The sequence below is a fragment of the Trachurus trachurus genome (assembly GCF_905171665.1).
Source record: "Trachurus trachurus genome assembly, chromosome: 6".
Classification (NCBI taxonomy): domain Eukaryota; kingdom Metazoa; phylum Chordata; class Actinopteri; order Carangiformes; family Carangidae; genus Trachurus; species Trachurus trachurus.
The window spans coordinates 15,269,844-15,283,582 of record NC_139897.1 but is presented as its reverse complement, the minus strand read 5'-3'; the positions used below and the strand labels follow the sequence as shown (position 1 = coordinate 15,283,582).

The 13,739-nt window shown below is 41.4% G+C and overlaps 2 protein-coding genes across 9 annotated transcripts in view; one reads left to right on the top strand and one right to left on the bottom strand.

The window, feature by feature from the left end:
* Positions 1-8,156, bottom strand: part of c2cd5 (C2 calcium dependent domain containing 5) — a 24,238-nt gene extending 16,082 nt beyond the window's left edge. For all 8 annotated transcript variants that reach the window (XM_083973676.1, XM_083973673.1, XM_083973674.1 and 5 more), the window contains exons 1-8: positions 7,853-8,156; positions 7,258-7,367; positions 7,035-7,121; positions 6,738-6,909; positions 6,557-6,652; positions 6,062-6,217; positions 5,693-5,930; positions 2,765-2,925 (exon numbers count right to left, since the gene is read on the bottom strand). In XM_083973676.1, coding sequence (XP_083829802.1) covers positions 2,765-2,925; positions 5,693-5,930; positions 6,062-6,217; positions 6,557-6,652; positions 6,738-6,909; positions 7,035-7,121; positions 7,258-7,347 — 1,000 coding nt within the window. In that variant the 5' untranslated portion in view covers positions 7,348-7,367; positions 7,853-8,156. The remainder of the gene's footprint in view (positions 1-2,764; positions 2,926-5,692; positions 5,931-6,061; positions 6,218-6,556; positions 6,653-6,737; positions 6,910-7,034; positions 7,122-7,257; positions 7,368-7,852) is intronic.
* tnni1c (troponin I, skeletal, slow c) lies at positions 7,753-13,739 on the top strand (the record flags this gene model as incomplete). Its single annotated transcript, XM_083973681.1, has 8 exons — positions 7,753-7,790; positions 11,216-11,315; positions 11,973-12,011; positions 12,676-12,717; positions 12,837-12,968; positions 13,069-13,158; positions 13,255-13,437; positions 13,638-13,739. Exons 2-8 carry the CDS (start codon positions 11,238-11,240, stop codon positions 13,737-13,739), a joined length of 666 nt encoding a protein of 221 aa, XP_083829807.1. The 5' UTR covers positions 7,753-7,790; positions 11,216-11,237.

Sequence of the window (13,739 nt, the reverse complement as noted above, 5' to 3'; positions counted from 1 at the left end):
CGATAAATAGGACCAAGACCATAGTACGAGAAACATCCCCATATCATGATGCTTGCTTATGGTGAAGCATGGTGGTGTACTGTGTACTGTGGCTTGAATTCAGTGTTTGCAGGACGTCTGACAAACTGTCTGTGGCCCTTAGACCCAAAAAGAACAATCTTACTCTCATCAGTCCACAAAATATTACGCCATTTCTTTTTAGGCCAGTCAATGTGTTATTTGGCAAATTGTAACCGCTTCATTACATGTATTTTTTTTAACAATGGGACTTTGCGGGGGCTTCTTAGTGGTAGCTTGGCTTCACATAGACGTTGTCTGATTGTTACAGTACTCACAGGCAATCTTAGATCTTCTTTGATCCTCATGGAGCTGATCATTGGCTGAGCCTTTGCCATTTTGGTTATTCTCCGATCCCTTCGAATAGTCGTTTTTCTTTTTCTTCCTCGCCTTTCTGGTTTTGGCTGCCATTTTAAAGCATTTGATATCATTTTAGCTGAACAGCCTATCATTTTCTGCACTTCTTTATAGGTTTTCCCCTCTTTTATTAATTTCTTAATCAAAGAATGCTCTTCTTCTTGTGTCTTGAACAACCCAGTTTACTCTGTTTTTCAAGGACAAATGCACAGCCAGCATATGCAGCATCAGTTGCCTTGATCCTTGAATAAGGGCCACCTGTTTAACACCTATTTTTTTTCACATAATCAATGACCTCAATAATTGAACCTGGCACTGCTATTTTTTTGAACACGCCCCTTTCAGTAAATGATTCAGTTTCACAGAATCAGCAGCATGCACGTCATGCCTGTTGGGTCTGTTGGTTTTCTATACCTTTACTAAACCTTCTAGAAAAAGTTGAGAAAAAAAAAGTTGAAATTCTAACAAAATCAGTGATTTATCTTGCAAGTGATGTCGGACTGCTATTATTTTGAACACAACTGTATCTCATAGCGTGGTGAATGTGCAGGTCACAACTTGTCCACCAGAGCGTTTTGGAGTTGTTGGATTGTGTATTTGATAAGTTTGATGAGGGAAACCAAGAAGTTCCATTAGCCTCCGTAGCGTAGCTCTGAGCAGCTGGCAGCTCTGCTCCGCCGTTCTAAAAATAGCTTACACCGACAAATAAAGGTAACGAACCTACTGCTATGACTATAGCGATTATGGCAATGGGCCAATTTGCCAAAATGTTGAACTATCCCTTTAATGTTTCTAATAATAGCAATTAAGTTGATATGGGTGTGAAAAATCCTGATGTGGAACTTGCTCCACAAGAGAGATGCCAACGCTAGACGCTAGGTTCTGTTACTTGATCACACAGGGCAGTCCTACTATACCGGAGGCTGCCAGCAGCAGGTCCTCGGTGAAGGACACGCTCTTTCTCAGCAAGACACGGTCTGAATGGATGGAGGAGGGAGGGGGTGGGGTGGTGGCTCTGGGGGCAGTGCCATGACCACAGCCCACTGAGCCAGAACCAGGAAAGGACATATTGTCTGTGGAGAGGGTGGGGGAGCTGGGGCAGAGGAAGATCCCCGGCCTGAACCTCACTGGCTGGGATTCATCTATCCAGCAGAGAAACACATGAGGTGTGCATAGAGAAAAACAGACATATTGAGAATGGAAAAAGGCAGAGCATTGAGGACAGTGGGCAGAAGCAGCAAAAACCAAGAAGGGGTAAAAAAAGGATGTGACAACAAAAAAAGTGGATACAAGCTTACAGAAGTGAAGTGCGCACAGTAGGGATGCCTCAATCCGTTAGGTTGGATCAGGATCATTACTGATAATTTACTGGATCAGGTATTAAACATGAAATGACAGATCCACATTAAATTTGTCAGGGACATTGAAAATTCAGATTTTCCTGATTCAATTCTTCACAGATAAACATGTTTCAATATGGCTAAGAGAGACCAAATCAGCGCTTGATATTAGCAGATGCGCTAAGAGCTGAAGTGTCAGAATCAGTAGCAAGGAGAGTAAAACGCTGAATCAGCAGATTCAATGTGAAAAAGATGCAGGTTGACAGAAATTAAATGAATCTGTGAGTATGAGAAGAAATGGAGGAGAGAGAAGCTCAGAGAGGGAGATGAAAAATGGGGAAAAGAAAAGATGACAGAGAAGAAAATGATAGAAAAAGAGAAGTAGAGGGAGGGGAGGGGTGGGGTGGGGTGGGGTACGGTGGGGGGGCTAGGACGAAGAAGGTGGGCTGCTGGCTCCCTCCTGAAGGGTCAAGGGAGTGGCTCTGGATATGAGGTTCATCAGGCTGTGTGGCATTTACGCTGAACTCCTTAGTGCAGAGTTGGACTAAACTTACCTTATTATCCTCAATGGTTAACCAAAATGGCTGCTAATGAAGAAGTGACCTTTGATCAACAACAGCCCCCCCATGAGACACAGTGCTTCAATTAAAGACCACAACAACAGGGGGACAGAACTAAAACAGAGATCTGGTGTGTCTTCGCATTACATCTACTACAGCTCTTTACATCTCTGTACCCTAAAAAAAAACTAGAATCCTTTTCCAGTATAAACCAAGAAGACACATCAGGTCACTGAGAACACAAGGGGATTGGCCACAGCAAAATAAGTATTTACAATACTGTTTTACAATAAATAAATAAATGTCAAACTCAACCATGAAAAAAATGTAAAAAAAACAAAAAAAAACAAACAAGAAATGAAAAATCACCACCACAGTAGCACCACAATGAGGTGTAGGAGAGGAGAGGGATGACGGTGGAGGGGATGGGGCTGGGGCAAGTGTTCTTACCCGTCTTGGGCGTCAAACTGAGGTCTGTGTCTGATGATGAGGACTGGCGGCTGCATGGCTTGGAGGGAGAGAAGGGGGGAGGAGAGGAGGAGGAGGTGGGGAGGGCTCTGAAAGGGGTGGGCGGGCCAGAGAACGAGGGCAGGTCTTCACCAAATACCGGCCTGCCAGGAAAACATGACACATACACACGCGCACGCACACAAAGACACACACACACGCCCACAATCAGTCACCACCACCTCACCCTCTGAGTGGTTTTTTGTGTGTGTTTGTGTGCATATATGGGAGTGGGTCAGTGTTGACTTTTTTATGTGTGCTTTGTTTCCTCTGAGTGAGGTGCGTGTGTATGTGAGGTGTGTATGTGAGGTGTGTGTGTGTGTATGTGTGTGTGAGTGTGTGTGTGAGGTGCTACGGATGGCTGGGAGAAAACAAAACAAAGCAAGCATGGAAAGCAAAGGAAAAATTAAGACAAACACAAAAAAACACACGTGTTAAACTAAAAAGAAAAGCAAAGGTGGCAAAACACAAGAAGGTCAGACTGAACAGAGGATGACGAGCTGAAGCATGTGTCCCAGTAGAGTGCAGCAAAGGTCAGATGTAGGGAGATCACAGGTCCTTCCTCACGGCTAAAGCCACACCTTCGAGGTTTTTCTGTGTCGTAAACACCCAATAAAAATGCAGCATTTAAGCAGCTGGGAACTTGACACCCCACACGCTATTGTTGGAAAACAAAGCAGGTGGCGGGATTTGAGACTATTCTGCACATACAGGTTTTTACTTAGTATAAAAGGTATATAGTAAAAGGATCTGCCTCATATCTGTCTGTCCTACCTATATTATGGTTTCACTGCTACGACGAACCCGACAAATGTTGCACAAAAACATCACCATCTACTTCACTTCGTATGTCAAACTTCCTCTTTATCTCCTGTATCTGTATTCTTTCCTGGCTCTGCGTACCAGCAAAGATGAGTGTGGGGACAGAGACTGAGAAGTTCTGGGACAGTCTCTGGGAGCTGCAGGCCGAATGCACCGGACTGTTGTGGGTGGAGCGACATCCATGGGCAAGGGGAGACCTGGGCCAATCAGCACGCAGAGAGAGAGGACGACGTACGACCGATTTTGGACACAAGTAGTGAAAAACGTCCCAATCCAAATGTAGCCAGAAAGCCAAGAGAGGAAGAAAGAGACGCACACAACAACCAACACGACAACATTGCAATAGAGTGAAAAAGGAGACAAAAAAGGAAAAGAACAGGGAAAAAAGAGGGTTGTTTTTTTTTCCAACACCCACTCTTTGCCTGAATTTCATTTAAAGCCATGAGAAAGCAGCAGGAAATTCATGCATAGCTCTCAGTCTCACGCAAACATACAGCAGGGATGCAAACACATTACAAAGATGCGCTAATGGGCACGTACACGTTAGCTGGCATAAAACCAAATATGCAACAATTTGAAAAAAAAAATCAAGCAAAAATGCCTAACAATAAGGACAAAATTTAGTATGAACAAAGACAATTGAGAGAAGAAAATCAGTCATTAAAATATTTTAACTATTTCTTGTTTACACAGGATATGTAAAGCAAGTCATAAGGTACGATAAAAGTACAGTCATTGAGTTGTTTTAATTAATTAAAACATAAAAATAAAAATTGCCTGTTAAATTTACATTGTTGTATTTAAATCTCTCTTTAAGATTATCAGTATCTTTTCAGCATCATCAGTATTTTTTTTTTGCCTTTAATGGACAGGAGAGTTGAGAGAGAGACAGAGAGGGGGGGAATGACACACAGGATAGGGCCGCTCAACGCGGGATTCGAACCGACATTCGAATGTAATATTATAAGCGTATCAATAAGCTTATTTAATTTCAAACCTTACTGAATTTGATATCCAAATCATTGGGTATCAAAGACAAATTTATGTTGCTACAAAAGTAATTTAAGTATGTTGAATAAACAGTTTAGTCCCCAACAGTCCACAAACATTTGTATTGAAAGTCTGCCTTTGAGCCCTGCAGTCCCACCATTGCAAATATTCCCATAATCACATGTCATGGGGGAGGAGGGACAAAGAGATGGAGAGGAAAAGGAGGGTGCTGTCACGTTTAACAATCAGACCCACCATCTCTCTTCTGACTAATCAGCTGGTCCCATGATTTTGTAAATAGTCAGTGAATGTATTTCCTGTCATTTCCAACCAACCCAACCCCAACCAAAAATAGTTTCCTCGTTAAATTCGCACAGGTCATTTAGGGGAGCCATAACAGAATCACAAAGTAATCGCAAAATGGTGTTTACATCCCTGATACACACAGTCTCTCACACACCAACACACAGATATACACAGTATAAATGGAAATAATAGGCACACACAAATTCAACTGCACTTGGGCTTAGAGTAACTGGATGAAATCACAAACTGAGTGCTAAAATAGCCGGGGTGAGGGCAACATAACAAAGTGAAGGAACACATTGTTAAAGGGGCCGAGCAGAACACACGTGTGCTAGATACTCACTAAAAAGACGTAGCACTAGAACATGCAAGAGGCAGAGCAGAAAGCCATGCAAGAGCAGTCTACAAGAGCAGACAAGGGAGGAGGGAGGGGGGGTTTGAGGAAGGCTGTGTGTGTACTGTACATGTGTGTGTCTCAGGTTGTCGTGTGCTGTTAGTTTCATGATGCAAAACATGTGATACAATAGACACACAAACTACAAAGGGGGATCAAAACATACTGAGACACACACAGGAGTAACTGCGAGACTATACATGGACTAACACATGGGGCATTTCATCCACACGCTCGCTCTCTCTCTCTCTCTCTCTCTCTCTCTCATGCACACGCTGATCATCTTTCACCGTTCTCGCACAGTGAGTTGCACATAAAAAGAGGCTGAGTCCATGCTCGTGTTGTGGGCTCATACTCACTCCTTTCCGTCCTTAGAGGGGGAATTGCAGGCGTTGGAGGCAGGGGCTGTGTTAGGGTGCGTGTGTGTGTTGGTGCTGGGGGCGCTTCCAGAGCTGAGCTTATCCAGTGTGCAGGCGGTACCTATAGCCCGGACCACCAGGCCTGACTCTCCCTCCAGGTCGAAACACTGCAAGTACCCCACCACTGCATTCCCGCCCATCTCCAGTACTTTAAGCCCTATTTTCCTTTGTAGCTCTCCTAAACAGGGGATAACACACATAGCCACATTACCAAGAGAAGAAGGGAACAGTGGTGGGGTTAGGGTGGGATTTTAAAGTTTTCCTGTACAGCAACATGAAAAGAAGATCACAAATCACAAATAATCTCACCAGACATTAGAGAGATGAGCCTCTGACGGGCCTCGTTGGAGGCCCGAGGAGTTCGAATGCGGTCAATCCACTGGTACTCTGGATCTTCATTTACCACAAGTTCCTCCACAAAACCATGCACCATTGCTGCCCGGTAACACCATGGAATGGATGTGGCTACCATTTACAATTAGAGAAAAAAGTCAGAGGATTTCTGATAAAATAGAATACAAAGTTCTAACCTGCTTCTATTGTTCTCTTCAGGTATTGTTAAAAAAAATAATCAAATGCACTGTTGCTCATTACAGATACAATGTTTGCACAAACACATCTGTTTGATCCTGGAAAGGACACATTTTTCAGTCGGTGCGTTTGTTATAAGATACAAGAGGAGCATCGACTTTCCGCCTTATCACCTTTGATTCAACATCAATACTTTGTAGGTAACCACCATGTGTGCTATTAATCTACATTTTATGCAAACAAATTGTGTCTTAGCTGTAAGGGCAGACGTACTGCAGAAGAACTTCACCCCGCAGGAGGACTGTCTGAAGCGATTCAAATCATTGAAAAGCTCCACTTTGACGAGGACGTTGATCTCCCCTCGAATACCTGACAGTAGTAAACATGATGACATTATAGTAGGAAATACACATCATATTGTGACTAATCATGTCAGGCGGGTGGTCATTCATACCATGGATGGTATCATAGATGGGGAACCAGCCAGAGATGACGGAGGCAGCCTCACTGCACAGCAGCGGGTCAATGTCAATGTAAACTTTCCCTATGGCATCATTTGCACTGTAAGTGTCGTGGTCTAACACTGTGATCTGCAACGGTTCATCCTGTAAGTCCTCATCATCAACCTGGAGAGCAAGCGCAGGACAGGGAAGGAAAAGAAAGGGAAGTAGAAACAAGACAGTGAAATCAGTTTATGTGATGCATTCAAACACTACCCCCGCTGCCCTGTCATGTTTAAAGAGACGCTTACCTCAAATTTGAACCACTCTGAGTTCCACTGTGGATTGAGAGATTTGGGACACACATCTGTTTTGAAGGTTGTGTTTCCAAACTTTACCTAACAATCAAAAAAAAAGGGACAACATCCAAAATGCATCATACACACCGTTTATTGTAACAGTGATGTACCTAGCAACCATATTAAAGCAGCAGAAACTACCCAACCAAGTGAAGCTGAGGTAAAGTTCACTCACCTCCACAAAAGCATCAGTAAGGTCACTGGCTCGGTCCATCACAGGCAAGTGGCGCCCTGCCACTATTTTGGCCTTTAGTTTCCCAGGCATGATTCAAATTTTAAGCCGACCTGTTAACAGATAATACACAACAAAACATGCATCAGTGCTTTTTAACCGCCTGTCACAAACAAAAGTCAAGAAAGAAGACTCATCATCATTACACATGGGCATATGTTTGTGACAAGTGATAAGAGCCCCTTCCCCTGGCTAAAGAGGCTAGCGCTCCCTCAGCTAAAATAACACCAATGTATCGCGTCTATCTCACCTCTAAATAGCTTAATCGGGTCGGTTTAAAGTTATCCGCCGTACTGCAGTTTGTGAACACGACAGCAACTGTCAGTCAGCCAGATTACGATAGCAAAGCAGGGCTAGCAGGAAAAGCCACTTAGAGGTAACTGCATTGCAGGCGCACATACACAGCCTCTTTAGCTCTACCTGATCTGATCGGCCATGTTTCCCCCCAATCATCATACTGCAAAGCAACCTCCTATGTATGCTAATAGATATTATTATTATCTTGCGATTCCCAGTGGCAAACGGTACCAGTGCTTACCCGGTGCTACAGCATCAATAGGCAGCTGTCAAAGCGGCGGCAGGTTTGTTTTACTCGGACATTATTGTTGACAGCCCACCGCTCGTCTGACCTCCGTGTCTCTCCCATAACACGAGTCGTTAGTTCCCACTGCAGCAGCCAGGAAAGCGTCCTTTTAGTTTAGAAATGTTCACCGACTGATACTACGAGCAAGTATATACTGTTACAGATGTACGGGCGACATTAACACCGACATACTGTTTCATTACACATGTAGCTGGTTAGCGCGTACCGCCAACGGCTAGCTTGATAAGCACTCGGCAGCAGCAGCCCACGGTGGTGAATGAGTTTCACGGGTTAGTGCGTGCTGCTTTCACGGCACCTCGGAAATTCGTACATCACAGTTTTATGGGGAAAAAAATAGGCATTTTATGAAAAAAAAAATCTGTCTCTATAGACTTTTATGGGCATTCACATATCAATACATGAGAATAGATTTTTTTTATCTGTCCTGCTTTCCTATAATAGCTACCGCACTCCTATATTCCCTTAGCACATCTAATAAAAAATGAAGTAAAATAAATTAAAGGTGGTCTGATATCATGTGTTTTATAAGCCTAAAATATTATTAATATATTATTTTAGAGTAGAGTAGAGTGCAGGAGAGTAGAGTAGAGTGGAGTGAACTTTATTCATCCCCGAAAGGAAATTCCAATGTCAAGTAGCTCATCATAAACAACAACCACACTTCCATTTATCCACAGACCAAACCAGAGCGTAGATAACACAAAGACATACCATAAAACAAGTCAAAATAAGTTAAAGTGCAAATGTAGAGATTCAAATTAAATCAAAATTGTAGTCTATACCCATTGTAGTTTTATACCAATATGACATTAATGATAACCCTTAAATGGTAACAAAAGTCGATTATCCTGTTTATTTTCTACATTTTGTAAGATCAGTCAGACAAATGACTAAAGTGAACCACGCTGTTGTCTGACACATTCCCTCCTTTGATATACATGGACACTGTAATTTGAGTTGGTCTCAAATTACTACTGCTGCTGATATAAATTATATTCATACTGAACCAAATCTGGGGCTGAAAATAGTCTACAACAAATGTTCTACTAACTTCAGTTGTTTTGTTTAATGAAACACATGCGTGTGTATTGGCGCATAATGTATCATGAGAATTGTACAGAACTTTCAATTAGGCTATGCAGCTATCCTACTTTAAACTGAGGTTCATGGTTGTTTCATTGCTCTCTGAAGACAACTGGCTGAGGCCTCTTTGTCATGAAGTCGTAAGTCATGTGTCAGGTGGATTTGTCTGAATTAAATCATGAAGCCTAAAGCTTGTCACCTCTGTCCAGAGGGAGACGTCAGGCCATAGGCTGGTATTTTTGGTCAGCATGTTTCTCTGAAGACAAATGTCTGTGCCATACATGGGGTTACGAGGATAGAGTCATCATTCAAGATTAAGTTACACATATATGACCATCTATAAATGTTAATGGAATCATCATTTCCCTGCACTGACCGTTCTCAAAGGTTACACTTATCTTTAACAGTTGCAATCAGGTTTAACATCCCTAGATTTGATCATTACTGTGAAGTCATTACAGTGGAACAGGAAGGTGATTTAAACGAGAGAGTTGTTGCTCCCCTGTGTTGCAGAGACACCTCATTAAAACATATCCTTTTAATCATGTAGGCCAAGAAAAAGAAACATGAATAAGAAGGTCATAGCAATAGCATCAAGGTCAACTTGCTAAACTTCAGAGGATGATACAGTATGCCCCACACACAGAGACACAAACACACAAAATATACAAAATGTGACCATCTCAAAAGTGATGGCAGAGCAGCAAACATTCACTACATGTTTTCCTGGTAAATCTCTGAACATCCAGTTAGAAATAAGATAAATATTGTTTTTGTTTGGCACTGTCACCACACATCAAAAGTCAAAAGACGTCCTTGGGGTGACTCTCTCAGTTGTGTTGTATCCCATAGTCCAAACACAAGTCAGGTGAAGTGCTGTCCCTCGGTGCATGTTAGGACTCCAGCCTCTCAGTGACCCTGAAAAATAACATACTGGTATGAAGTGTATGAAGAACTTTTGATGATGTTGCTCAAGGCTGTGCAGAGATCAAATGACAAATGAAGAGCTGTTGCGTGTGTCCCTACAGTAATAAATTTCAACAAAACTGCGGCACTTGCTCTTTTTGGGTTATTTTTTGTACTTACAGACACATTACAATACTTTTATTTATGATCAGTCTTTATGTGGGTGGCAAAAAATAGTAAAAGTGCAAGTGTCACAAAAATATAGGACCTTAGAAGGGTCTCCATCATCCTACTATAGTAGAAGAAAAAAACAAAACATCAGCTGATGAGCTGCTCAAACTAGTTTGGTAGACATAGCCTACTTTCATTCTGCCCACAACATGAATCTGCTGACTTTGCTGAGGTCCACCATCCTGCCTTTTCCCGCATGCAGTTCCACTTGGTTAACAGTTTTTGCCTTTAATCATGTGGTGGCACTTGGTCAACATCTGGGCAGCAATTGGATGGATTGTGTTGAAATTTTCCACAAACCTCCATTTCTTCTTTTACTGACTGAGTGTGATGTTTAACATTTAACACCAATCATATAAGCGTTCAAAAATTAGCATCCTAACATGCTCAACTAAGTAAACATGGTAAACAATTTGGCTGCTTATTGTAAACAAAGTTAAAAAAAAAAAAAAAAAAAAAAAAGTAGGCCTACAGTTTCACTGAGTTAGCATGTCTCCAGACCCTATCCTAAGTACAGAATAAATGCGTCCTATTAAATACTGGCTTGTGGCCTACCTTTTTTTCATTCAAGACAGTTTTAGATTTTTGTTACTATATTTTGTTTATGCCTATATATTGTCTTTCCATGTATTTCATTAGCTAAACTAAAATGCAAATCCCAAAAAAAGATCTGTTTCCAGGTAGTATTGCACAATCGGAGCTGATGCTAGTTTCTTAACTGTGCCCTGTACTTGGTAAGACCTTCTTGCATCCTGGGCCTCTAGCAGGTTAATAACTATGTATCTAATAGTGGGTGGTAGGCATTGTGTGGATAGCACACATAGCAGCAAAAAGATGATTGACTACAGCAACGTGACATCTGTGGTGGAGCAACACAAAGAAAAAGAACAGCCATGAATGTATTTCTGGTCTTACCCAGCAGACAAAAGTGTCTTTGTATTAAAAAACTATAGGGTAATAGGCACTCTGATAAGTATACCCTGTGGTATGTAAACACAAGTTAGTCACTTGCAGTTATGGAGTATAAGGAGTGCAGTGTCTATATTTTTAATGTTTTATGTTTTATGTTTATTTAAGCTTCAGGAAGCACGTGATAATCATGTCAACCAGGAAAGAGTTGAAGCGGAACTTTCCATTAATCCCAGTGACAGGACAATCATTTCTTACTGACAGGTGGGTGGTGTCAATGCCTGTTCCTGGAGTAGCTGGAACAAGCAGAAGACATTTCACTGTGTCCTTTTTTCTGAGCACCACAGATGTGATCCTGAATTCTCTACTATTAAAGAGTATTTTCTTATGTCACAAAAACAATGTCTTTGAAAAGCATATACTGGAAATACAGCTAACACTTTATGCATTCACACAGAGGCCTCCTAAAGGTCATCTTTCACTCCTGCTCAGAATAATCTGTTGAGTGATTCATCTTCTCTATAGAGGATCTTCGATCCAACAGTATAAAACCCAACAGCAGATAATGTCACTCTGATTTCTTACTCTTCTTTATCTATATGGTCTGATAGTGGAAGTAAATTGCTTTACATCACTGGACTATTCTTTAAAAAAAATTTAAAACAACTGTCAACAATGTCTGATTCGTAAGTTCTGCTATTACATAATTTAAGAGTTGATTTTCTTCATGAGTTTATTGGCCTATCATCTAATATCTGTGTTGGTTTGTTTGTGTATCTCTGAATTCACCATCACTTCACATGGCCATCACAGTCATGTAAGTTCCAGCATGTCTGGCTTGTCTTCTTATATATAACCTGAGTAGTCTGGACAATTAGTCAGAATTTAATTTAATGTAGCCCTAATCACTTGTCCTTTCTTTCAGTACACACCAGCACCAATGGCCCCCAAGGCAGAGTTAAAGGTAAAGATACCTCTTTGAACCTATTGTTATAACTTTGGGGAATTGCATGTTTGCACTGCTCTGTCTTTTTTACTAACTTAACAGACTCCCTGAGGAAAACAACATCACAAATCAAATGGCTCAAATCCTAAAATGGAAGGTTTAAAGGGCAAATAATCCTTTCTTACAATGTTAATTACATAGTGTGTCATTATTAAACCCGACTAACCATTTTAGAGAAAGTAATTCAACTTAGAGACATAATGAAAGAGAACATGAATATTATATTTATAGTCTATTGAGGTTCAGAGGACTTTCCCAATGTGACTTAACAGCTTGAACTAATGACTTCAGCCATCAGCAATGTATGCACATGGACCCAACTACACACTGCTCAGGAGCATGAATTGGTGTGCATGCGTACTGCAAAGGTTTTTTTCATAATAGGCAACATGCATAGTGTTTACTCTGTTATGGGTCTTTGTGAGTTGTGTTTTTACAGCAAGTGGATATTGTGCCAGACATGAGTGGGAATAACATAAGAACACAAGGCTACAAACTGTACTTCCAAACTTCTGCAATAGATAAAAGAATATTCTATTAATCTGACAGGGAGCCTCTTTAAATTGCATTATTTATTACTAAAAGGCCAAGTGTATTATGTCATCTTTTGTGTTATCTGCAGCCAAAATCCAAGATTTCAGCCTCCCGCAAGCTATCACTGAAGGTAAGGACATAAAACTGTCAGTATCACATGAAACAGCCAAAATGAACATTTTATGTGTTGATTTTGCTCCAAAATCTCATATAATGTACTTCTCTCCATGTCGACTTTGACTCCACCAGATCCTCTTGTTGACACGTGCAACGGAGGAGCTGGAGGCAGAGAAAGCTGCAAGAGAAGAAGAGAAGGTTCGTTACCTGGGAGAGAAGCATCCACCACTGCAGTTTACTGGTTTAAACATGGATGATCTGCAGGTGAGGCATACAGTACACACAAATAGCCATAGTAGGATATCACCCTGAAGTTTTCCAACAACGTCGAAACATGCTGTGTTCTGTGCTTGCTGTTTTGTAGAAACTCTGCAAGCAGATGCATGCAAAAATCGATGAGGTGGACGAGGAGCGGTATGACTGTGAGGCCAAAATCAGCAAGAACAACAAAGATGTATGATGTGAACACAGACCAGATTTGAGTGACAATTTATTGTTATTTTATTGTTATGAACAAAAACTCATCAGCAAAGCTTTTCACCATCTCTAGATCAACGAATTAAAGCTGAAGGTGCAGGACCTCGGAGGAAAGTTCAAGAAACCATGTCTGAGGAAAGTGAGAGTGTCTGCAGACGAGATGCTGAAAGCTCTGTTTGGATCCAGGCAGAAGGGCAACATGGACCTGAGGGCAAACCTCAAATCTGTAAAGAAAGAGGACATCAAACAAGAGAAGGTATGACTACACAAATATACATACATACATACATACATACATACATACATACATACATACATACATACATACATACATACATACATACATACATACATACATACATACATACATACATACATACATATACAGCAAGTGTGTGGTTGGAAGTCAGTGGTCGACGGAAGTGCAAAAACCTAATTGTCTGAATGTCACTTTAGGAGCTCACCATGGAGGTGGGTGACTGGCGTAAGAACGTGGAGGCCATGTCTGGGATGGAGGGCAGGAAGAAGATGTTTGATGCTGCTGGTGGTGGCCAATAG